Consider the following 25,473-nt stretch of genomic DNA (forward strand, 5'->3'; position numbering starts at 1 on the left):
AAATAAAACAACATAAAACTTAACAAAAAAATTTCTCGTTCATTTACATCAATTCCTAATTCTTTTTGAATAACTTCTACCATTTCTGGATTCCCTGATTCAATTGATAATCTAAGATATGATCTTTTAATTTGATGTTTTTCTTTGAAGTATCGGAACAAAAACATATTTCCGTTTTTTACAAATTCAGTAACAATTTTATCACTAATTTCCATTCCTTCTTTCTCAAGTAAGAATGCAAAAATTTCATAATTATCAAATGATATACAAAACTTTCCAATTTCTTCTAAATTGTTGATTTCTTCTAATTTGTTTTCATAAAGATAATGAAAGATATCATTTCGATGAAATTCAATTGCTGTTTCATATGCATCTTTAAATGATGAATGATTCTGTTCGCATAAATGAATAAGTTCAATGTTTCCACCTGCAACTGCATATTTACCTGTGTTTTTTACATTTGCACCATTCATAAGTAAATATTTAAAACATTTAACTGAAGAAAAAAATGCTGCATAATCAATTAATGAAACATTTTCTTCATTAATAAATGAACATCTTTCATAAAGTGAATTTGGAATTGTTTGATTAAAATCGAATTTATTTTGTGATGATATTTCTTGTAGTTTTTCTACTTCATCATTTCGGATTATTTTTGCGATTTCATTTGGATTAACTCCTTCTTCAATTAATTTCTTATGTAATTCCCAATCATTCTTTGATGGTTCTTCAGTTTTAAAATATAAAGTATTCAGATTTTTGGCAATGTCTGGTTCGGTTATTTTTTGTTCTATCATCTCATAAAGAAGAAAATGTGATTCTTGTGTTTCCAATTTGAGTAAATATTGATTAAAAATATGAATTATTTTTTCATCTTCTTTTATTAGTGCTGATAAATATTGAATGTATACATTTTTATCGATTATTTTTGATGCAAATGTTGAATATAATAACCTTGAAATAAGAAAATTAAATGAATATGGAAAATCATAGTCAAACATATTCATCACTGAGTGAACAGTTGGTTCAATGTTTTCTTCATTGATTTCTGTTATAAGTTTCTCCAATTTTTTTACAAGATCCATCGAGATTATTTATGAGCCGTCTACACTTTTTGTATGGATTTCAATGTATCATAGAAAATAAACGTTGGCAGGGTGCACCTTCCAAGACTTCTGAACTATACATTGACTGATTAAAAAGTGATCACAAAGTGTGCGCCCACCTGCGCTGCTTGATTATCCGATTTGTTTAGACAGTTAAAAAACAAAGAAAAAATATTATATTGATTTATCTAAATATGATAAAATTGAATTTGTTATCACTTTCTATTAGAATGTATTTCGCATTTTTATTCGTTATTTTAATTCCTTCTTTTTCTGAAAACATGAAGATTTCATAATTATTAAATTCTATACATTTTTTCTCAAGGAAAAAAAAGATTCTGTTATCAAAAATCATATTGAGAAACTAAATATAGTATTAATAACGTAATAATGGGCACATTTTATTTCCATATTTACTAATATCATAATAAGTATGAAATAAAGTTGATTAAAATCTTAAATAATTAAAACATCTTCATTTATTTTTATATTTATTATATGTTCAAAATCATTTTTTCTAAATTTAATTGCAATATTCGGATTATCAAAAGTGTTTTCGAATTTAATAATATATATTAAATATATTTAAACGGCCATTCGACATTTTGCAATTTAAACGGCTGATTTTTTTTCTATGATTTATCCGAATAACCGAATTTCATCAACTTTTTTACATGAGCGAAGAAAACCAACAGCAAGCGCAAAACGAAGGTATTTCCGCTGAGGAACGCAGCCTTTTTATGTGTCGAATTCTTGAAGAAGATCCTGATGCTCTTGAATTCAGAGAAAGAACATATCCCTGGACACATTCTCATTCCTTAGGCGTTCTTAAAAATGCGAACTTCAGCACATGTAGATCTCATCTTAATAGGCACAAAGTCTTAGAATTAGTTTATCAACATCTTCATTCAATTGGAATGCATCATGTTGCATTCACGTTAAGCGAAGAGACTAAACTAGAATTCCAACGTAAAGACCAAAAAATGGAAAGAACTGATCTTAGACTCTTAGTTTCAATGTCTCTTGGTCCAAGAGATGATCTATGGGATAATACCGGTATTGAATCAACAATCCTTGCAAAAGAACCATTCGACCACGACAGCATTTCTGTTCGTTATGTTGAACCGGTTTCAGAAATAGTTAACACTTATCTCGATCCTGAATCAAATGTTGGTTACTTAGAAGGATCTGAACATCAATTCGAAGGGATAACGTACTCTCCTCTACGAAATCTTATTGTTGCAATTGTTCGTGGCGAGCCAATTTCTGTTAGTGAATCTGATCGATCAGAATTCATATTAACAGTCAATAGTTTTTGTCAAAATGAACATCTTTTCCATCATTTACGCGCACTCTACGAGAGTGATGAAGTTGATTCCAATCGCAAAGATAACATAATGAATTTTATAAATGACTGGGTTCGTTTCTGGGGCCTTTTCATTGGTAGTAATACACTTAAACAAATCACTCACTTTCTTCAAAAGGTCAAAACACCAATTTCCGAAAAATTATTATCTGACATTCCATCACTTTCCTTTGGCCATCCATATCCTAATGATTCTCCTCCACCAGAGCCATTTATTGAAGATCCTACCAAAATTCTAAATCCCAATTTTATTCTTACAGATGCCGATCCTTGTGAAGTTGCGCGTCAAATCTCTCTTTATACCCACCATATTTACTCTGCCATCCATCTTCGAGAGTTCTATAGCGCCATCACCACGCGAACACTTTCACTTGACACCAAAACGATAAACGAACTTTTTGAATTCGGGAGACGTTTAAAGCTCATCATCGCCAGCACCATTCTTAACGACAAGTATTCCAGTAATTGCATCAAGCAATTTGAGATCATGGTGAATGTAGCGAAGATGCTTTTAGAGATGAACAATTTCGAAGCGTTATCATGGTTTATCTCTGCATTTGAAATGAATTGCATTGAAAACCTTAAACGCTCAGTGGATAAATTACCAGAAGGATTAAGCGAGACACTTAAAAACCTTGAAGAGAATTATAGTTGGAAACTTCGGAGTAAAACATATGAAGAAAAATTGAAGAAATGTTTCGATGAAAAGTTGCCGACAATACCAAACATGCGCTATGAGTTATCAATAGTTACACAATCCGCTTATAAAGGAGATGACTTCGTCAACAATCGAATTAATTGGGCGAAAAGAAAAGAGGCATCGAAATACTTGTCGAAGTACATAAGGTTCCAAAACATAAAGTACAACTTCCATAGAATAGCACAAATACAAAATCTGCTGACGAGAAAATGTAAGAGCTCAAAGAAGGAAATCGAAGAAATGAGCTTACACTTGGAGTGATCAAAATGCTTTATTTTTGAGTAAATCACAGTGGGAATCTTTGTAAATGATACAAAGTTGTTGAGATTAATTTTATGAATGCACTTGATCAAGTGTAATGTGTTGGAGAATGAAATAATAATAATAAAGTTAAAGAATTGATTTGTTTTTGCAGAGAAGATTGCGATCATGAAACAATTTATTTGCTGAAAACATTTGTTCAAGCGAAATAAGATGTTTTAATTTGTATTTGTTTTTGCAGAGAAGATTGCGATCATGAAACAATTTATTTGCTGAAAACATTTGTTCAAGCGAAATAAGATGATTTAACTTGTATTTGTTTTTGCAGAGAAGATTGCGATCATGAAACAATTTATTTGCTGAAAACATTTGTTCAAGCGAAATAAGATGATTTAACTTGTACTTGTTTTTGCAGCAACATTCGTGTTAGGGGAAATTGTTATCATGTGCCGAAAATTGTTTTTGAGAAATATTTGCTGGGGTTAAAATTATTAAAACATTTGATGTTTTTGACCAAAAATATGAATATACAAAAAATAGTTTATATGCAAAAAGAAATATTTTATTTGCTAACACTATATGATATTTAGTTTTGCTTTCCCATCTGTAGCATAATCATTGATAATTTATTGTTTTCATCATGTGCTTCTCGAATTTTTTGTTCAAGTTCACGCTGTGCATTTATTGCATTTGTGTAATCAAATAATACTTTTTCAGACGTATAGTCATATGATATATTTACAAGATTTGAAGCATTTGGGTTAAATTCAGATTTGTTTGAAGATATAGTTTGCAAATCGCATTGCTTTTGTAAGAAGAGTTCCGTTTGTGCCATTTTTTCAGCTTGCTTTTGAAATGCTGGGTTTCCAATTGTCAGATAATATTGTTGTAATTCAGGAGTATTAATAACATTAGAGCTGTCACTCATTTCAATTGCATGTGACTTTTCATATCTTGCTAATAAATAATTTGCGAATTGTGGATTTCGATTGTTCTTCATATTGTCACTTTTACATAAAATTCAGTTTTTATCGTTCTAAACGAGGAAGTTCATTTCTGAGATAAACCATTCAATCGAAAATTAGCGCCAAAAAATCAGATTTTCCGCCAAAAAAATGTTTCATCCTCAGCTAAAGATATGTAGTGATGAATCAGACATTAAAGATAAATTTATTCCATCAAAATATTGGATATCGGATTCAGTTAAATTTGATGAAAGAAGAATTAATTTTTATATTCAAACAATTCAACCAAACATTAAAAGAACAACCATTTACGGTGAGCCTAGAACTCTTCATATTGGAAGTGTAAATGAAGTTGTTGATGCTTTCGGAAGTAAAATTTTTTATGTTACACCAGATGTCTTAAAAAATGCAGTTGACTTAAAGTTAAGACATTTCCAGGTATCATCAAAATGTCCTCAATGTGTTTCTCTTTCATTAATTTCAGATTCAATTTCTGCATCAGGTTATTCATCAAAAGAGTTATCTTCAATATATTGTATTGTCACTCTTCTTGGTGGGAAATTCTTTAACGTTAAAGAAGCATATCAAACAAATATCTTTATCACCAATAATCCAATTCTTCCACCTCTTATATCAGCGTTTGCTGATCAAATCCCAATAGTTAACAAGAAATGGCTTGAAACATGCTTCGAGAAACTTGAGAAAGTTCCTTTTGATAACTTCTATTTACCACGTTTCTCTTCTCTCGAATTTGTTTCTAGTGATCTTCCCTCAAATCAAACAAAGCTTCTCAAAAGACTTGTACAAGAAAAGTGCGGGAAATGGTCGAATACGCTGAATGATTCGACAACGGCATTAGTTGCAACTCGGTTATCAATGACACCTAAGATAAAGTTAGCTCTTTCACTTGGGATTCCAATTATTAAACCACAATGGATCATTGAACAATCAAAATGTTGGACGCCAATTGAATCTTATGTTCTTAACTTTTGGTGTGTGAAAGAAATGAAATCTAGTTTGTTTTCTGGCATCTCATTTGGTTTAAATATTAGTTGCGAAGAAATTGATAGTTTAATTGAAGCTGTTCAAGCAAATTCAGGAGAATTCACAAATGACCCAAAGATGTTTGTTGTTCCACATTTTTATGAAATACCAAATACTGATCAAGTGAAATATGTAACAACAACTTGGGTTTGGAGTTGTATATCAGAACAAAAATTGATTCCAGACACTCAGTCTATTGTTTACCATCCATTCCAGTTTTCATTTTCAAATCCAGATTTAAATGGTATTGTTGTAGCAATGTATAATATTGACGAACAGAAAAGATATGAACTATCAGAAGGATTAAGACTACTTGGTATATCTGTTCATTTTACAGTATCAAAATCTTCAAATTTTATCGTGGCAGAAAAATTGGATGATGAATTAGAAGCACTTGGATCAAAATATAACATTCCAATTGTCTCTGTTTCTTGGGTCTATAAATTACTTGAAAATAATTGTTTACCACAAACAGATATGTTTCTATTAACTAATAAGTATGACAATCTGATCGATGCTTTGGCGAAGAAGATTCACGATAATGCATTTTCTCTTAAGTCACAACTAACTGATGCAGGTGACTATTTTGATAATTTGGAATATTATAGAGAAAAAAATTCTTCGCCAATTGCTGTTGCTTACGATGTTTCAGTTAAAGATCCTGTTGACTTTTCTTTCAACTTTGATGAGGATCCTCTTCTAAACGCAATCGTAAAACTTGAAAAGTGACAAGGCATTCAAAAAGTTGATTCATGTCACTTTTCTTCTTCTCAAGGACGGAAGCATGCATAAGCATTTCATGTGAATATTTTGGTGATTTTGATATCATTTTGGATTTAAATTGTATTTAAAATAAAGATAAATTGTTTTCTTTTGTTATTTTTTTTTTTTCTCTCTCTATTGAAATAGAATTTTATGACTTAATATCATTTAAATTTGGAAAACTTTGTTGTCTTCGCAAAAGAGATCATACAAATGTTACATTTCTTTAAGTTTACGTGGAATCATTCAAAAATGTAATACATAATTATTATTTTAGTCAATGTAACAAAAAACCAACCAGTCAGTCATATACATTATCAAAACATGAAAAATGTTCTAGAAACTGTAATTTAGTTCTAATTACAGCAAAATCGATTTTCTGCAGCTCGAGCGTTTGTTCAACTCATTTTCACTTCACCTTCCGAATTTAAGTAGTTTACATATTATTGACAGCGGCTTTTCGGATCGAAAATTGAAAGAGCTTTGGCCTCAACAAATGTTACCGTTTCTCCGCGAGTTGGAGCTCAAGTTCATCTCGTACCTTAACTATATTGTTAACTTCGTCACAGGTATTATACGTGACCAAATCGACAAGTTGACTGGTAAAGGCCGTAAGCCACCAGAACCAGGATATGTTCCAGTATTAGGTGATTTCCAAGATTTCTTTGTGCGCCGTTTCTACCACCGTATTACCGATTGTTTTGCCCGTGTTGTTACGTCTAATGCAGGTGCTTTTATGGACATTAAAATGCCAAAAATCTTAGATATACCAGATCAAACTCTAGTTTTTACAGGCGAAACTAAGCGTGTTATGAACCTAGGCTCATATAATTATCTTGGTTTTGGTGATCCTGATGAATATTGTACACCAATTGTCAAAGAACAACTTCGTCGTTATGGCCCATCAACTTGCAGCACTCTTGTCGATTTTGGTATGACCACAGTTCATCGTGATCTTGAAAAGACCACAGCAGAATTTCTTGGAACCGAAGATGCCATTTGTTATGGTATGGGTTGGGCCACCAATGCCACCACCATTGCAGTTCTTGTTGGAAAAGGCGATCTTGTTATCTCCGATGCACTTAATCATAATTCCATCATCACAGGAGTTCGTTCCTCTGGTGCCACAGTTCGTATATTCCGTCATAATGAGATGGATCATCTTGAAAAGACTCTTCGTCGTGCCATAATTCAAGGACAACCACGAACACATCGCCCATGGAATCGTATTCTTGTCATTGTTGAAGGTATTTATTCGATGGAAGGAGAAACTGTCCCACTTGACAAGCTTGTTGAACTCCGTCGTAAGTATCATTTTGCGATTTGGTTAGATGAAGCTCATAGCATTGGTTGTATGGGCGACACAGGGCGCGGTGTTTGTGAGCACTATCATGTTGACCCCAAGGAGATCGATATCCTTATGGGCACCTTCACCAAGAGCTTTGGCGCAGCTGGCGGTTACATTGCTGGCTCAAAGAAGTTAATTGACTATCTTCGTTTGCATTCGTTTGGGAACGTTTATGCCGATGCGATGCCCGCTCCAGTTGCACAGCAAGCATGTTCTGTGTTGAAAGTCCTCATGCATAACCCAGAAGGAAAAAGGCGTATCAAGGCATTACATGAGAACGCGATTTGGTTTAGAGAAGAGCTGAAGAAAAGAGATTATAATGTATTAGGTGAAACAGGCTCGCCAGTTGTGCCGGTGATGATGCCACCATTCGCTATATTCACAAGTGTGTCACGAGAATGCTTAGAAAGGGGTTTGGGCCTCGTCGTGGTCTGCTTCCCGGCGTGCGACATCCTTCAGGGAAGAATAAGGATTTGCTTGAACGCAATTCACACAAGAGAAGAGCTACAAAAGGCTATAGATATAATGGAGGAGGTATGCAAGGATTACCCCGTGAAGATACACTAAAGCGCAAATCTTTCCATATTATTATGTTTTACGTTTAGTTGTGTGATGAGGTAAAATGGTAATAAAATGAAAAAAACCAATAAAATTTTATGTGATGAAATTTCGGTAAAAATGTTGAAGATATAAATGGAATACAAAATGTATAATGAATTCGGTGTTTAATGTTGAAGATATAAATGGAATACAAAATGTATAATGAATTTGGTGTTTAATATTGAAGATATGAATGGAATACAAAATGTATAATGAATTTGGTGTTTAATATTGAAGATATAAATGGAATACAAAATGTATAATGAATTTGGTGTATAATGTTGAAGATATAAATGGAATACAAAATGTATAATGAATTTGGTGTATAATGTTGAAGATATAAATGGAATACAAAATGTATAATGAATTTTGTTTAAGAAACAACTCGTCACCAATTAATATGTAAAAAACAGAATCTTTGATTAAGCATTGGTTTATCTTATTTGAGCTATTCAGTTTCATAGCTTCTTCACACTGAATGATTTTCATCACTAATCGAATTTAAAACAGAAAAATATTTAACTCTAATTTTATTTTCTATTTAAATTTATACATTATTTTCTTCTTCATCAGAACTTATCAAATGTTTCTCGTTCATTTCGACATTTTCTGAGTTAGTGAAGCTTTTTTCTGATGCGTTTTGGTCCATTGCTTCGCTGTTGAGGTTTTTCTCTTTGTATGGGAGCAATGTGTACATTACAATTGAAATCGGAATAAATATAAAGCCGACGAGGTAAAGCCACTGAGCCTTCTGTCCAAACCACAATATGGAAATCAGAAGTGAGAAAAAGTTGGACGATAGAAGAGATATATTCATTTCGGTTGCATTCGAAAATTGCATCACAAGAGGAATACATGTGTAATATACAGCAAGGAGAATCGAGTAGCTAAATATCATAACAAAAGACTTAGCTTGCCAATCGTAATTTTGGATTTTCTTATGTTCGAATATCCCGGATAAAGTCCCGGATAAAGGTGTAGAGATGATGGAGAAACGACAGAGATAAAGAGAAACAGGAGCAGAGTAAACAAGACTTTCTTGAAGAACATTTGCAATTGAATATGAAATTGCTGAACATAATGCAAGAAGATTTCCGACCCAGCGTGAGTTACCAACACCATCAGCGACAAAAACAAGAGTAGCACCTGCAAAACCAATGAAAATGGAAATGATTTGCCAAATGGAATATCTGTGTTTTAAACAGAAATAAGATAATGGAGTAACCCAAAAAATAACAGTGGTACCAAGGAGCATGGCTGATGATAATGATGTGGTATTGTAAGCAGTAATGGAAAGAGTATCTCCGGCTAAATTAAATATTGAAACAAAAAAATATTTAAACCATGATATTTCGCTTTTTTTAAATGACCAAATATGAGCGATAAAAAGGAAAAAATAACATATTAAAAGTTGTAGAAACGGAAGAGTAGATCCATTGAATTGTGATAATAAGGTATTAATAACGTTAATTCCACATAATAATATGGAACATAACTGCCATAGAATTAGAACTGCCCATTTGTTTTCAACCAAAAAGCGTGCTACTTTGTTTTGGCTGACCTCAATCATAAAATTTTACGTTCGTTGGAAATGAATACAATTAAACGTATCGGAAAATTTTGAATAGAAATTTACCAAAATTGAACGATCAGTTTCAATACAATCTTTTGGGAACCAGTCTGTAAATAAACGGCCGCAAAGTTCCTATGTTCCAAACAAATTTTACATTATTTCAGTATTTTCTTTAAGCAAATAAACACACATATTAAAGCCACTCATTTGGTAATTCAAAAAGATTTAATATAAATCACTTTTATTATATTAATATAATAATACAAACACCCGAACAAACTATAACTGCTCTATTGACGACCAGTTCCCTTTTGTTGCCTTAGCCATTTTGATTTCAATTTTCTTTGAATCAGTGTGGATTGAACATTGTTTTGTATTGATTTCTTTAAAAAGATTTGAATGTATATTGATTTGAGGAATTGTATCAATTAGTACATCAACATTTTTTGGTGAATATTTGACTTTTATCTGTGATTCAGAAATATCTTTTGCATAAATAACAAGTGTAATGTGCGTCAATGATTGATAAAATTCGTGCTTGACTGTGTTAACAATGGGGGATGATATTTTTGTTTCATAGCGAATAATTCGACGGGATAATTCATCAGAAGTAGCTATGCAAACAATACATCGTTGAATCCATCTCTTAGTTTCCATAGATGGCTGAATTCGATCACATTTTTCAAATGCTAGTTTGGCTGTATCAAATTCATTCATTTGATATAATGCGCGCCCTTTTAATTTAAGAATTTCAGGGAGATCCCATCCCTTCTTTTCTGCAGATATGAGAAGTTCTAATGCTTGTGTAGGATTTCCAGTTCCAATTAGACAACGAGCTTTTGCACATAATAATCTTGGTTCAAGGGGATAGCAAATTCTTTGAAGAATTTCCAAAGCTTCCGTGTATTTTCTTTGTTCAGTATAATATAAAATTGAAGATTCTTGAATAGTCCATTTTGCTTTCGGTTGACCCAATTCCATTTTTTGTAATTAACTGATACAGTTAATTTTTTATGTCAAATTTTTTTGGCTAAATATTATATAACACTTATAAAACGTATCTACATATTTAGATACAAGGAACGAGTTGAACATTTTTCGTTATATGTCTCTCCAACGCTTGCATTATTCATAAGATGTAAAAGATTATTATTCAAAAGATGTTCAACAAACAAATGATCTCAAATTTTCTGCATGTGTTCATATAAAACAAAAAACATCAAAATTTTAACAAAAAATAACAAATTGTTATAAAAAAATATTATGGATGTGGGATATCAATCCCAGAATCAATAAAAGGGTTGATGATTCTTGATTTAGGATGTGGTACAGACGAGATTTTTTTAGTAACATCAGCTCTAACAGAGAAAGAAGATCATCTTATTGATATTGATATGACACCAGAACAACCAAAAATTGCGAATGATTAACTTGATTATCATTATTTTCAATTCCCAAATTCATCAAAAATCGAATTTAAAGAAGGTTTTGTTGAAGAATATTGGAATTTTAGATACAACAATTTAAATATTTAATTAGAATTGTGTTATTAATTTAATTACCAATAAAATAAAAGTATTTGAAGAACTTCATTTAGTATTAAAAGAATGAGGAGAAGTTTATATATCGGATATCTTTTCAAGCAAACCACTTAATGAAGAAGCACGACGAAATAAAATGTTATTTGGTGAATGTATTGGAAACGTTTTATATTTAACCGAATTTGTTAGTATCATGAATAAAACAGATTTTCAGATATAACCAGTTGAAATTCGGGTTCTTGAAATTGATCCTTATACAAGATTTTATTCTATTACATTTCGTGCATTTAAAATAATATATTTGAACATGATGTTGGAATTTATCAAATAGGAATTGATGATAATGAAGAAGAATTTCAATTTGATTTAGTGTACAATTTTATTCGAAGTCAACCAAATCCAATTTCATCTAAATTAAAAGAAATTATTCAAAAATCACTTTTTTTGTAATTATTTTACATTTGATAAAGATGAGAATATTAAATATCAAAGTGAATTAATTCCAGATGTATTAAATGAATGTTTATTGAAGAAAGGAAGTGAATGATGTGATTCATCATGTTGTTGAAATAGTAACAGCAAATGAAATAAAAATTTATCAATAAAAACAAAATTGAAATTTTTCTTTACCTTGTGACATGCTAGGATACATAAACAGTCGAAAATTGTATTTTAATTTAAAAAAAAAAATAAAATGAATTTTTTCTCAATGGATATTAAAGCAAAAGTATTTCCGAATTTAATAATATATTGACCCATTCAAACATTCATCAGTTTAAATTTTTTCATGTTTTGTAAGAAGAAAAGTTTAAAATGCACAAAATACTTTGTAACAAATATTTTCAATAATTTTTTAATAGAATAAAAATATATGTCAAATTCTTGGATAATTTATATATAAAAAAATTTTGATTAAAATATATCATAGCTCTATTTTTATATTTTATCAATTTAAAATATGATAGACCATGAAATAACTTACATTAATATGCATAATTAATTATTCTTAAGGTGTCATTAGATTAATAAAAAAACATTAACAAAAGAATCTTCGAATATATAATCAAATGTATGTATAATATTAAATGATATTAAAAAATTTTACTCCACTTGTAGCTAAGGGTTCATTTATAGTACCAAGTATTAATATTACTACTTCTGACTTCCCCAATAGGGTAGAAATTTAAATGAAAATGCACATTTTAAAGAATTATAGAATTTAAAGCTTAACAAATTGTTTAGATTATATTTTAGATCATTTTTCATTCAAAAACATTCAAATAAAGTTTGTTGGAGGCGATGCAGATCCATGTTATAGAAAAAGATTTGATAATATTAAAAGTTTATGGAATTGTAAATATTCATATGATGTTTACCATTGTTTAAAAAGATTACATAAAAATATTATTAATAATGGACCTCTTTATTTACAACCCTGCGATTTTCAATGTATAAATTGTATCAATAAGACAACACTACAAAAAATTGATACAATACCTGCAAATATTCTATAAATTTAAATTACTTTTTTCTCATATATTAATTGAGCCAATATATGTTATTGATATTGATGAACGGTTTGAAGAAATTGGCGAAAAGATGGAGAAAAAAGATAAATTATAAATGCCACACAACTAAATGTTAGTGGAAGATGTGGAAAAAGCATCATTGGGTGATACAGTGCATCAGCAAAGCCTGATAAAAAGTAAAGCTAATATGAAAAAATTCCAGTAACATTTTGATATTTGTAATTACTAGTTTTCGTATAGGCTGTGAAAAGTACATTTATCTTTTCAAGTTTTTGGCAAAATATCTTTTCTTTTTAAGATGTTATAGCTATGTTGAGGTGTCTGACGAATGTTTTTATTTGTTATACTTTTTCAATTTATATATTTGAAATAAAACATAAATATTTTAATATAAAGATGGAATAACAGAAAAATTTTAATGTAAAAAGATAAAAAATTTTATTATTCTGGTTAAATTTAGAGCATAAATTAATTTTATCAGAAAATGCCGAGTCTTATATGTTTTCTCTACATTGACAAACACCGTGTGCGATTGCCCCTTACCCTAAAAAGTTTTCGGTTTACTAGTATATAAATATTGGAAAGTGTGACATTAAATAGATAATATTAACAAATGCTCGTTAGAATAAAAAACCATTATATAGTTAATGTTAACTTTTATGAATAATTAATAGAAAATGAATGGTTTCAATATTTTATAAAATATTTTTAGCATTAATATCAATTCCTTCTTGTTCAAGAAGTAATTTAACTATTTCTGTATGACTATTTCTAGATGCTAAAATAAGTGCTGTTAGAAATAATTTAAATAATTTTCAAATATTATTTTGAAATATGGAATTATTAAAATAAATTCTAAATAAAACAAATAATTATCTTTAGCATTAATATCAATTCCTTCTTGTTCAAGAAGTAATTTAACTATTTCTGTATGACCATTTTTAGATGCCCATATAAGTGCTGTCCAAAATAATTTAAATAATTTCCAAATATTATTTTGAAATATTAAATTATTAAAATAAATTATAAATAAAACAAATAATTATCTTTAGCATTAATATCAATTCCTTCTTGTTCAAGAAGTAATTTAACTATTTCTGTATAACCTTTTTCAGATGCTAACATAAGTGCTGTCCAAAATAATTTAAATAATTTCCAAATATTATTTTGAAATATCAAATTATCTTAATAAATATTAAATAAAACAAATAATTATCTTTAGCATTAATATCAATTCCTTCTTGTTCAAGAAGTAATTTAACTATTTCTGTATAACCTTTTTCAGATGCTAACATAAGTGCTGTCCAAAATAATTTAAATAATTTCCAAATATATTTTTGAAATATTAAATTATTAAAATAAATTATAAATAAAACAAATAATTATCTTTAGCATTAATATCAATTCCTTCTTGTTCAAGAAGTAATTTAACTATTTCTGTATGACTATTTCTAGATGCTAAAATAAGTGCTGTTAGAAATAATTTAAATAATTTCCAAATATTATTTTGAAATATAAAATTATTAAAATAAATTTTGTCTTTAGCATTAATATCAATTCCTTCTTGTTCAAGAAGTAATTTAACTATTTCTGTATAACCTTTTTCAGATGCTAAAATAAGTGCTGTTAGAAATAATTTAAATAATTTCCAAATATTATTTTGAAATATAAAATTATTAAAATAAATTTTGTCTTTAGCATTAATATCAATTCCTTCTTGTTCAAGAAGTAATTTAACTATTTCTGTATAACCTTTTTCAGATGCTAACATAAGTGCTGTCCAAAATAATTTAAATAATTTCCAAATATTATTTTGAAATATTAAATTATCTTAATAAATATTAAATAAAACAAATAATTATCTTTAGCATTAATATCAATTCCTTCTTGTTCAAGAAGTAATTTAACTATTTCTGTATAACCTTTTTCAGATGCCCATATAAGTGCTGTCCAAAATAATTTAAATAATTTCCAAATATTATTTTGAAATATCAAATTATCTTAATAAATATTAAATAAAACAAATAATTATCTTTAGCATTAATATCAATTCCTTCTTGTTCAAGAAGTAATTTAACTATTTCTGTATAACCATTTTTAGATGCCCATATAAGTGCTGTTAGAAATAATTTAAATAATTTCCAAATATTATTTTGAAATATAAAATTATTAAAATAAATGTCAAATAAAACAAAGAAATATTTTTAGCATTAATATCAATTTCCTTTTGTTTTAAAACGTATTCAACAAGTTCAATATTTCTTGATCCTGCTGAAAATACCAATATATCATGCGGAATTGAATGCTCTTTAAGAAAATATTCAACTAAAAAAATGTTTCCAATATTTGCTGCTTCATTAATAATATCATTATTGATTTTCATTCCTTCTTTAAGTAAAAATGAAAATATTTCATAATTAAAATATGAAACACATTTTTCTCCTAATTTTTTTAATTTATTAAAATCTTCAATTTTATTTTCATAAAGATATTTAAAGATATCATTTCGATGAAATTCTATTGCTGCTTCATATGCATCTTCAAATGATGAATGATTTTGTTCACATAAATGAATGATTTCTTCATTCCCACCTGCAATTGCATATTTACCTGTGTTTTCTACTTTTGCATTGTTCATAAGCAAATATTTAAAACATTTAACTGATCTAAAAAATGCTGCATAATCAATTAATGTAACATTATAATCATTAACAAATGAACATCTTTCATAAAGTGATGGTTTTATTCTTTGATTAAAATCAAAATTTTCTTGCGATGTTATTTCTTGAAGTTTTTCTATTTCATCATTTAGAATTATTTTCGCAATTTCATTTGGATTATGCCCTTTTTTAATTAGTTTCTTATGTAATTCCCAATCATTCTTTGATAGTTCTTCATAATTTACAGAATCATGTCCCCTGAAATAGATTGCTAATTCTTCTTTAGACATATAATGCGCAAAATAAGCACACTGGTTGTTTTTTACAATGTTCGGTTCAAGAAAATTATGTTCAATCATAGCTTCAAGAAGATAAGATGATTCATTTGTATACTTATTGATAAGAAATCGACCAAATATATCAAATATATTGGATTTGATTTTATTAATTTCTTCAAATGTTCTTATTTCTTTTATAATATTAAAAAATAATTCAACATTATTATTTTTAATTACAAAGGAATTATATATCATTTGAATAATCATTAAATCATAAGATAAAGGATGGATTTCATCAAATTTGTTGATTATTAAACTTAAAGATCTAGAGAAATTTTCTTCGTTCATCCTAAAAATTGCTTGATTTATTGATAGATGTGTTTCCCAGTCGCAATGTTCATTTGGCCTCATGCGGAAAATATTAATATTAACGGATATATCAATTCAAATTCGTTCAAATAATTTGAATGAAAATTTGAAAGTATAAACTAGTGAAAAAGTTAAATTCGCCAGCCAAAGAACTCGAAACCGATTGAAGATTCGCTAATATGTATAGACGATAAAAATATTTCCCTTGATCATTCAACAGCAAAAACTAGTAAAATACTCATTAAATTTCTCTAGCTATTATAGCGGACAAAAATACCCAATAACAGCTCAAAATAATAGATTAAGATCTTGAAATCAAATTATTAATAATGAATCTAATGAATATATGAATAAAACCATAATATTCGAAATACATTTAAATTAGAAAAAAATGGATTTTTGATAATTTGATTATTTATTTAGATTTATGATAATAACTAATAATTCATCATTTTTAAATTTCTAAGCACACCTTTAAGTATTATTGTACTTCAGCGTTTCTTGCTCCCTGTAAAATTGGATTTTTATGATCATTTTTCAACATTCACAAGTTCCAAAAAATAAAAAACAGGAGTTTCACATGGTACCATGTGCATTTTAACTAGAAAGAATTATATGAGTTCATTAATTTTATGTGAACACAAAAAATGATTTTTGAAACACATTTTTTTACATCAAAAACAAAATATAATTACGTATTTATTTGCTCTAATCATTGTAATAAGATTTATTTGAAACAAAAAAATTCCAATATATTAAAACAAATTTTGATCGAATTTTTGAAAATTCAATCACAACATGTTTTGTGTAACACAACACAAAATTTGCACTAGATAACAATAAGAACTAATATTAGAAAAAAAAAAATTCAATGAATATATAATCGAAATTTATTTGGAGGATCAAAATTAGATTAATTAAACAAGAAATAATTATGAAAGAATATTTTATATATTATTATTTGTTTAGTGATTAATTAGTTTTTTTAATTTTTAGGTTCTTGTTCTTTTTATTTTTGTTTCTTTTTGTTTCTTTGTTTTCTCGAGTATCAATTTTGCCAATGTTATCTAAAGATGGACCACATATCTTAAGAAGGCCAAACGTGATCACAAAGACTGCAATTGCAACAAAGATTTGTTGATACTTTGAATACCATGGCTTATATGAATATGTTTGAATTCTTGTTAATAATAATTCTTTAAAAGTCCTGTTACTGAATGAATATAATGAGATGTGTATTGTGGCAAGATTGATAATATTTACAGAATATCGAAAAGATTCATTGAAGATTCCAAACGCACCAACAAAATTTTTGTATGTTTCAATGAATGTATATTCTATAATAGGAATATCTTCTGGGTCAGTAAAAATGAGACTTCCTTCTTGCTCACCAGTTACAATAATTTCAAATGATCCAACATATTCATGTGTCTCATTTTGCTCTGTTTCATTAATTGGAAAATCACCTCTATAAATTTTAGTTTCAAGTTTTTCTGATGTTGACTCTGATAAATTGAAAAAATAATATGATGGTTTTTGGTTAATTCCTTCAATATCAGAACCGAATACCTCTACATTCCATTCCCCCATTATTATTCGTTTAATTTCAAAAGAAATGGTGAATGAGAAAAGGGTAGCGAATAGAACCATTATTGAAGCACCCTAATACAGACCGTTAAAAATAATAGCGCACCCCTCTGTAACTAATCATTTTTTTTTGATGAGCACTGTTGATCAAACAATGCCAAGAAAATATCAAAACTCCTCATGAACAATTTAAGATTACAGGTTGTGTTGAAGGTGATCCGGCTGAAAGTAGAATTAGCAAATTAAAGTTTATATTGAAAGCACCAGAGGAAGATTGCAGAAAAGCTCTGGAAACTGCTGAAAACAATATTAATTATGCAACAGTTCTTCTTTTAGAAAGAGATATGAATGATTCAAATGAACCAAAATAAAAGATTAAAATCAGTGAAAAAATACAAAGGGAGTTTTGTGGGAAACTGAACCTCTTTGAGATTTCTCAAGTTTTACTCATGTGCGAAAATAATGAAGATGAAGCTATCAAAATACTTCGTACTATGGTATGATTATATTTAAATATATAAACATTCTTTCATTTTTTGGTATAGATATCTTTTTGCTGAGTGCACAATTTCTTTGAAGTATTTTCAAAAAAAAGTACTCCAACTGGGAGTTGAACCACTAAATCCACCAAATTTTTATTAAAATGAACTCTGAAACAATAATTCCGGCTTATTCAAGCTTATATGAATGGGAATTTGAACAAGATGATGAAAGGGCTTACATAAAGTTCAAATGTCCAAATAATTTTGATCCAAATCTTCTTCAATTTGAATTTTCAGAAGATAATACAGCAGTTGCTGTAACAATAGAAGGTGTACTAATACCTGTTTTAAAAGGTATAATATATAAGCCAATTACTGAATATGAAATTTCGAGATCTTCCCAAAAAGTTATTCTTTATTTAATTAAAGTTGAAAACGAGGAATGGCTGTTTCCTGTTTGTGGTCCTTATCCTGATTCCAATGATATCGATCCAAAAAGTGCCTTTCTCCTATCACAATCAAATATTGAACCAAAAGAATCACACCAATTTCTAAACATATCTGCTTCCTATCATTTCCTACCTGCGCTACGTTATCTTATTAGTCAACTAGAAGAAAATCCCAATCAAAATGATCTCATCAAAAACACTATAATTTCTCTTTATCGAATTGCTATTGATGATTACGATGATCCCCTTTCCTCATTTAATTATGCTAAATACCTAATTAACCAAGGTTTTGAAAACAAATTCATATTTGACATTCTTCAATTTGCATCTGAATCATCAATACCAAATGTCGTTACTCTTCAAGCGCAACTCCTTTCCAAGTTCTCCGGGATTCCATTTGAATGCAAAAGAGATCAACTTGCTGTTCAATTTCTCCAAAAAGCGATTGAAGAAAATGAAAATGATTCTGTTGCATTACATTTGATTGCAATGCATTACTGTTTTGGATGTGGCGTGAAAAAGGATATCAAATTAGCTGAAAAATATCAAGAAATGGCATTGAAAATAAACCCCGATGTTGAACCACTTAAAGACCAAAAACAAGGCGTAAACAAGTTAATTATTGTATCAGCAATTGCTATAACTGCCGTTGTTGGTTTCACTATTTTTAAGCATTTCAAAAAAAAATCATAAATAAATGTTATTTATGCAGATTCGTGATGACGGATTTTCCGTTTTTTCGTTTTACATAAGATAAACTGTCGAAAACCTTTTTATATCTGATTACATATTGATCTAGTCTTCCAGATAAAAATGAATATGTTCATTGTATTTTGAACCCAGCTAAAGAAAGGTATTTTTATAATATTCAGTATTAAAACCCCTTAAGAACAAACATAATTTTGATTGAAGTTAGTCATATTTAAACGACCGTTAAATAAAATTAATTTAGCAAATTATGCGTTTAATTTAATGATTTATTTACCAATGAAAGATTTCTTTGTCCTCTCTTAAATATTGCAAACACTTCTGATGTGCATAACCTTTCCCAGGGATATAGACAACTCCGATGAAAGATTCTTCTCCATTTAGCCCTTTCCCATTTTCAAATGTACCTCCGCATGAGACGCATGTTGCTGATTGATTCTGTGGTGTTATCGGAACATATTGTATTGGCTCTTCTTTGTTTTGTATTGGTTCATCTTCATCAATGCTTGTAACAAGCATAAATTGCGGACTTGGAGTTTCCCAATCAACACTTGTACGCATCCAACTTCGGCAAAGACGTTGTTCTTCGTCTGATAGTGAAGGTTGAATGATTATTGGTGGTTGCATGAATTGTGGTGGTGGTGGTTGCATTGGAATTGGTGGTTCAATCTGAGGTTCATAAACTACAGGAGTTTCCATAAGCGGAGCTGGCGCAACTGATTCAAGTTTACCTTGAAATAGTTCGCGAATGCTTGATATTATTTTTTCATTGAACATATTTTTTTCATCCCAAACATCAACTAAACTGCTCAATTTCCCAATTAAAAAAGCGTCTTTAGATCGGAGTGAGGATTGGAAAAGCTTCAAAAGCTTTTCCTCAAAAAGCATTCTATAACCTTGATGACAGTCTTTTGAAATTGCATCAATAAGATAGTAAAGTGGGAGAGGAGGCTGAATAATTTCACGTGTTTCAGTTCCTTTGAGTACTTTAATATAATGTGGATTCAAAATTCTGTTTACTATTTCATTTACAAATGCTTGTTTAAAGCGTTCAAAATCATCAGCAAACCAACAGAGCGTATCAACGTTAACGAGGTTTGCCTCATAATATGTATCTAATCTGTCTGTAAATAGCTTTGCAGCTTCTTCTTTGTTCATTGAAAAAGAAGACCGTTAAATCAAATATATCCACTTTTTGATACATCATATATTCAATTAAAATAGTTTTGTTGTTATATTTTTATACAAAATGAATTGTCATTCAATGATCATTTTTAGAATGGTTTTTGTTTTAAGTCTTAACAAGCCTAAGTTTTTTTTTGTTTTTAAATCCTGAATTGATTAAATAGAAAAATATAATCCGCAACATAAATTGTTCAATTTTTTGTTAATAACAACAATTAAAGAATGGGCGACAAGTACGTTTATCTTTTTGCATTTTTGACAAAATGAAAATATCTTTCCTTTTAAAGATATTATTTATGATATTATTGCTGTCGTGGCTAATTAAATTGGTCCAATTGGCCTAAAAAAAATAACCAATTTTTTAGTGCAAAAATACAAACGTTCTCATGTAAAAAAAGTCACAACCACTTTTCAGGCACCCAAAAAATTAACGTTCCCATGTTGAAAAAAAACGTTTTTTTAACATATCGAGAACGTTTACTTAATCACGAATGGAGAAAACCCAGTACAAAGTATACTTTGCTGGCGCATTGTTTAGTCATAAAGATCTAACAGGAAATGCACTGCTTGCAAGCTACATTGAAAGGTTGTCATTAGAAAAGTATAAAATCTTTCTACCGCAAAATCGCGAGCCAAACACAAATCGTAGACCAGAAATACGTGATCAAGACCTTCTTTTACTTTTTAATTGTGATGTAGGACTTTTTAATTTTGATTCACCTGAACTTGATTCAGGCACTGTTATGGAATTTGCATATGCTAAAATGGCTGATATTCCATCAGTACAGCTACGAACAGATTTCAGGAATTCTGGTGATCAAACAGGTGGTGAACCATGGAATTTAATGTGTTCAAATTATCCAAGAACTAACACACTTTTGATAAATGGTATGCTTGAATACCACCAGGCATTTGTTTCTACTTCTATTGAGTCAACAATTGAAGCCTATTATACCAATCTCGCAAAAAAGGTTATTGAAAAGCTTAACGATGTAATTTCTTTTAATTCCCTTTTCCAAAAAGACAAGCAAAAAGCTATAAGTTTGTATTCTTGGGCCCGTACAACAATTGGAGAAGGAATGAAAAAACTTTTTTCCGACGATGACATACATAATTTGGTTGAATCTAAGTTCAAAAAAGGACTAATATAGGAAAATGTAAACATTTGTAATATTAAATTTTACTCATAAATGTTCACTCAGATTCTTCTTTCTTGTACTTTAAGCTCTTAATTCACACAGATGTTATTTTATTAGGGATTCAAACTTGGTCAATCAAAATCAACAATTTTTTTTACTGTTTGAAGGAAAGCGACTTAATCGTATAAAGTATTGAAAAAACTCTCAAAATTTGCGTTGAATTTAACGGTCTCTTGCTTCAATCTCAAGATGGAAAAAACCAAAATCAACACAAGAAAATTATCAACTCTCTTACAAGCAACTAAAAAAAGACTTGACTCTGAAGAGTTCATGAGAGATTTTGAATCTAAGTTTCGTGAAGACCAATTTAAAAAACTTCAAGAAGAGAATATTTCCAAAATTTTAACACAAAAGAAATACTTTACCCTACTTTATTTTCTTAATTGCGCTATTATCAAGAGCTCGGAATTACCAGAAAATGCGATTGAATCTTTATTCAATGCAGAAAATAGCCCCAATGCCACAGTTGAAGATGTATTCAAAGATAGAGCTCATGATTTAGTTACTGTTGATAATATTTGCAATATTCTTGGAGCAGTTCAATTAAAGTGTATAGATATTTTTACTTTCTCCATTTTGCCATCATATGTGAACTATTTCTGGACCAACTTTGGCAACAGAGGGTTTTGTAATTATTTTCTTAGTATAGAAAATCAAAAAATCAGATTTCTCTATTATCGAGCAGCATTCTTTTCGCCCCTATTTGTTTTATACATATACAGCACGTTTTGTCCATTTCTTTCTCCAGTTTTATCTTCCGGTAAATTCGAAGGTGATATTACTGAATTTCGAGCATCAATTTTAAATCTTTGTAAAAGTAGAGCCGATATTTTTCCTTTATACATTAAAGACGTTCTTTTAGGCGAAGCGATGCACAGTGGTGACATGAGTGGGTGTCTTCGTGAGTCATTAATTGATTATGCGCTTCTTCCATCTGGTTGTCGGGCTTCATTTCTTCAAGTCCTTGGTTTTGTTGAACCTTATCAAATTCCCAATCCTACTTTTTATCGATTCCTTAATACCTTATTTAATAACGACTTTATTGGTGAGCTTTGCCAATGTTTTTGTGACATTGAAGATTCGTATATCGACTTCATCAGTGGGGCCGATAGAGACGAAGTTCCGTCACTTTTCCAGCCGACCGTATTGTCAAATTATGACAAAATGGCACTTTTGAATTATAGGAGCCCGTTTAATTACAAAGGCGAAATAAGTTTCCAAACCGTTTATTGGGAGAAAAAACTTCCGCCTCTAAGAGATTCATTACGAAGGTCATCTTCTACTCAAAACCTTGTCCAAGAAATCAAAGGCTTCTTATCACAAATTGATTTTGTTCCACTTTCCACAAACAATGTTGATCTTCTGAGATATCTCAAATTATTAGCCGACAAAGGACCAATTGAAAGCAAGAAAGCAAGGGTTGCATCTGCCCAACGTATTTACAATTCCATCCATTCACGCTCAGAGTTATGGGTTGAAGATGTATTCGACAAAATGGCAGAAGATGATAAAACCGAACTCATCAAACTTAGTGCGTTTTCACCCATGAAGGCTCAGCTTGATAAATTAGACATTCAAGTTGATTCTGTTGTTGAACGACTTTATTTTACCACATACATAACACTTTATACCAAAACTATCAACAAATATTATGACAACAGACAACAAATTACACTTGAGCAAGCTATCGAATCCCCTAAAGCACTTAAATCCGAATATGAATCACTCACCAAATATGTATATGAGAATAACAAATTTGTACCACGTCAATCCGAAGTTAACAAAACTGACGTCAACAAAAAACTTATTCCAGACAAACCCGTCAGAATTGACGGGATAAAATATTATGAAATTGCATGTCACATCTATATTACACGCGACTTTACATACGATCGATTTAAATCTTTACTTCCAGAATTCACGAGACTTGATGAGAAAATCTTTGAAACCATTTCCTCTAAAACGAGTGATTATTATATTGAACAACAATTAGGCTCAATGAAAGCCAAACATCGCGATTTCCTTAAGAGTTATTTGAATGATGACAACGCGTATTTTTATATTGACGATGCATTCCAAAGATGTGACGCGTATGGATTTGGCGATCGATTAGTATATGCAATAAATAATATGTTTATTGACTGTAAGAACGCATTTCCAAATGAAGTGTTCGGCGGCGACCAAAAAGAGCCAATTGTTGGCGCTTTCTTTCTTTGCTATTGCCCGAGAGAATTGTTGACAACTTTCGCATTCTATAAATACTTTTATTATGACTTCTTTTATAAATCGAAAGATTCAACTGTTACACAAGTGTACGGGCAACAGAAAATGCTTCTGCAAAACATTTTGAGTGAGGAGGAATGGAATAGTTTACCTGAATCGCTGAAGGATTAGTAGTATTTTTAATTAAAACCATTTTTTGCGTAATAAATAAATAAATAAATTTAAGAAATCGTTTTAATGAGTTTAGTATAAAAATTTGAATGAAACTTTAAATATATTTCTTTATTTGATATGTACAAAAGACATTTATTAAATTGACTTTTTTGCTAAAAAAAAATATATTTAATCATCTAAAAGTTTTGTAGCTTTAAGAGTATTTTTAATTTCGAAAAAAATTTTTATATAGTTTTACGATAATAATTTACATCTTCTTTTTCTTTTATTATATGAAAAACCAAATCCAAAAAACCCGAATATTTGATTGCATAAATCAAAAATACTTTTCATTTTTATGATTTCATATATTAATTAGAAACTGGACTATTATGATGATGAATATTAATCACATGTTGCAATGGAATTAAGAATTTTCAGATCTTTTATATCAATATCATGAAAGATAACTTGTCTAACTAAATAAATAAATAGACTGAATGTCCTTGAGATGATATTATACACATATATACATAAATATCTATTTAGTATGGATGCTTGTTAGCTATTTGATATTGTTTAGGATATAATCTTTATAATAAAAAATGATTAAATAAAGTTAAATAGTAATTGAAACTTTGTAACATTTTGCCATAAACAACAAACTCTTAAAAATAAAAAGAATTTATTATTTCCTTAGGGCATATTACATTGCATTCAGAGAAATTGTTCAATTGAACACATACATGTCCTCAAAAACATGAATTTCTTAAAAAGGAGGCAACAAAATAGAAGCGATTGCAACACTGAGAAATGTGATATGAATGTTATCAAAAAGTTGGTGGTATGGGCTTTTTGAATTGAAAGATTCAAGTTCTTCAGGTATAAAATTTTGGAAATCATTTTATAAATGTCAACAGGGACAAAAAGAAAGCGTGAAAAATTTCTTCCTGAGGAAGACCAAAAACTGAGGGAACTGGTAGCACTTCATGGAGATTCATCATGGGATATAGTTTCTAAGAATATGAAAAATCGAAATCAAAGGCAATGTAGAGAAAGATGGAAACATTATCTATCAGGTTCAAGACCAAAAGCACCATGGACAAATGAGGAAGATGAATTGTTATATCAGAAGATGACCGAATTAGGTCCAAAATGGACAAAAATAGCAAAATTTTTTGATGGAAGAACTGATATCCAAGTTAAAACAAGATGGATGCAACGATTTGCAATGTTCAGTGACTTACATATAAAGAAAAAAAGGCATAATCCTCAACAAAACTATCAATCGAAAAATATTCAAAATCAATCACAAATTCAGACAATTAATTTTAACTCAAATTCAAGTACAAATATTTCACAAAATTCGGTTCAGAATCATATGG

The 25,473-nt window shown here is 29.4% G+C and overlaps 9 protein-coding genes across 9 annotated transcripts; 6 read left to right on the forward strand and 3 right to left on the reverse strand.

The window, feature by feature from the left end:
- Window positions 1-1,780: 1,780 nt before the first annotated feature.
- GO595_007193 (RasGEF domain containing protein) lies at window positions 1,781-3,433 on the forward strand (the record flags this gene model as incomplete). Its single annotated transcript, XM_067920631.1, has 1 exon — window positions 1,781-3,433. The coding sequence occupies one exon, from the start codon at window positions 1,781-1,783 to the stop codon at window positions 3,431-3,433; it is 1,653 nt and encodes a 550-aa protein (XP_067772712.1).
- A 1,115-nt stretch (window positions 3,434-4,548) lies between these two features.
- GO595_007194 (DNA topoisomerase 2-binding protein 1) lies at window positions 4,549-6,171 on the forward strand (the record flags this gene model as incomplete). Its single annotated transcript, XM_067920632.1, has 1 exon — window positions 4,549-6,171. One exon carries the CDS (start codon window positions 4,549-4,551, stop codon window positions 6,169-6,171), a length of 1,623 nt encoding a protein of 540 aa, XP_067772713.1.
- A 529-nt stretch (window positions 6,172-6,700) lies between these two features.
- GO595_007195 (aminotransferase, classes I and II family protein) lies at window positions 6,701-8,119 on the forward strand (the record flags this gene model as incomplete). Its single annotated transcript, XM_067920633.1, has 1 exon — window positions 6,701-8,119. One exon carries the CDS (start codon window positions 6,701-6,703, stop codon window positions 8,117-8,119), a length of 1,419 nt encoding a protein of 472 aa, XP_067772714.1.
- A 580-nt stretch (window positions 8,120-8,699) lies between these two features.
- GO595_007196 (Integral membrane protein) lies at window positions 8,700-9,407 on the reverse strand (the record flags this gene model as incomplete). The annotated part of the gene is made up of 1 exon (XM_067920634.1): window positions 8,700-9,407. One exon carries the CDS (start codon window positions 9,405-9,407, stop codon window positions 8,700-8,702), a length of 708 nt encoding a protein of 235 aa, XP_067772715.1.
- Window positions 9,408-10,004: 597 nt separating this feature from the next.
- On the reverse strand, window positions 10,005-10,706 carry GO595_007197 (CS domain containing protein; the record flags this gene model as incomplete). Its single annotated transcript, XM_067920635.1, has 1 exon — window positions 10,005-10,706. The coding sequence occupies one exon, from the start codon at window positions 10,704-10,706 to the stop codon at window positions 10,005-10,007; it is 702 nt and encodes a 233-aa protein (XP_067772716.1).
- A 7,626-nt stretch (window positions 10,707-18,332) lies between these two features.
- GO595_007198 (uncharacterized protein) lies at window positions 18,333-19,313 on the forward strand (the record flags this gene model as incomplete). The annotated part of the gene is made up of 1 exon (XM_067920636.1): window positions 18,333-19,313. One exon carries the CDS (start codon window positions 18,333-18,335, stop codon window positions 19,311-19,313), a length of 981 nt encoding a protein of 326 aa, XP_067772717.1.
- A 288-nt stretch (window positions 19,314-19,601) lies between these two features.
- Window positions 19,602-20,486, reverse strand: GO595_007199 (uncharacterized protein; the record flags this gene model as incomplete). Its single annotated transcript, XM_067920637.1, has 1 exon — window positions 19,602-20,486. One exon carries the CDS (start codon window positions 20,484-20,486, stop codon window positions 19,602-19,604), a length of 885 nt encoding a protein of 294 aa, XP_067772718.1.
- A 518-nt stretch (window positions 20,487-21,004) lies between these two features.
- On the forward strand, window positions 21,005-21,664 carry GO595_007200 (nucleoside 2-deoxyribosyltransferase; the record flags this gene model as incomplete). Its single annotated transcript, XM_067920638.1, has 1 exon — window positions 21,005-21,664. One exon carries the CDS (start codon window positions 21,005-21,007, stop codon window positions 21,662-21,664), a length of 660 nt encoding a protein of 219 aa, XP_067772719.1.
- A 933-nt stretch (window positions 21,665-22,597) lies between these two features.
- Window positions 22,598-24,106, forward strand: GO595_007201 (uncharacterized protein; the record flags this gene model as incomplete). The annotated part of the gene is made up of 1 exon (XM_067920640.1): window positions 22,598-24,106. The coding sequence occupies one exon, from the start codon at window positions 22,598-22,600 to the stop codon at window positions 24,104-24,106; it is 1,509 nt and encodes a 502-aa protein (XP_067772720.1).
- Between the last annotated feature and the right edge of the window lie 1,367 nt (window positions 24,107-25,473).

This window comes from Histomonas meleagridis (genome assembly GCF_020186115.1).
Source record: "Histomonas meleagridis strain 2922-C6/04-10x chromosome Unknown contig_51, whole genome shotgun sequence".
Lineage (NCBI taxonomy): Eukaryota > Parabasalia > Tritrichomonadida > Dientamoebidae > Histomonas > Histomonas meleagridis.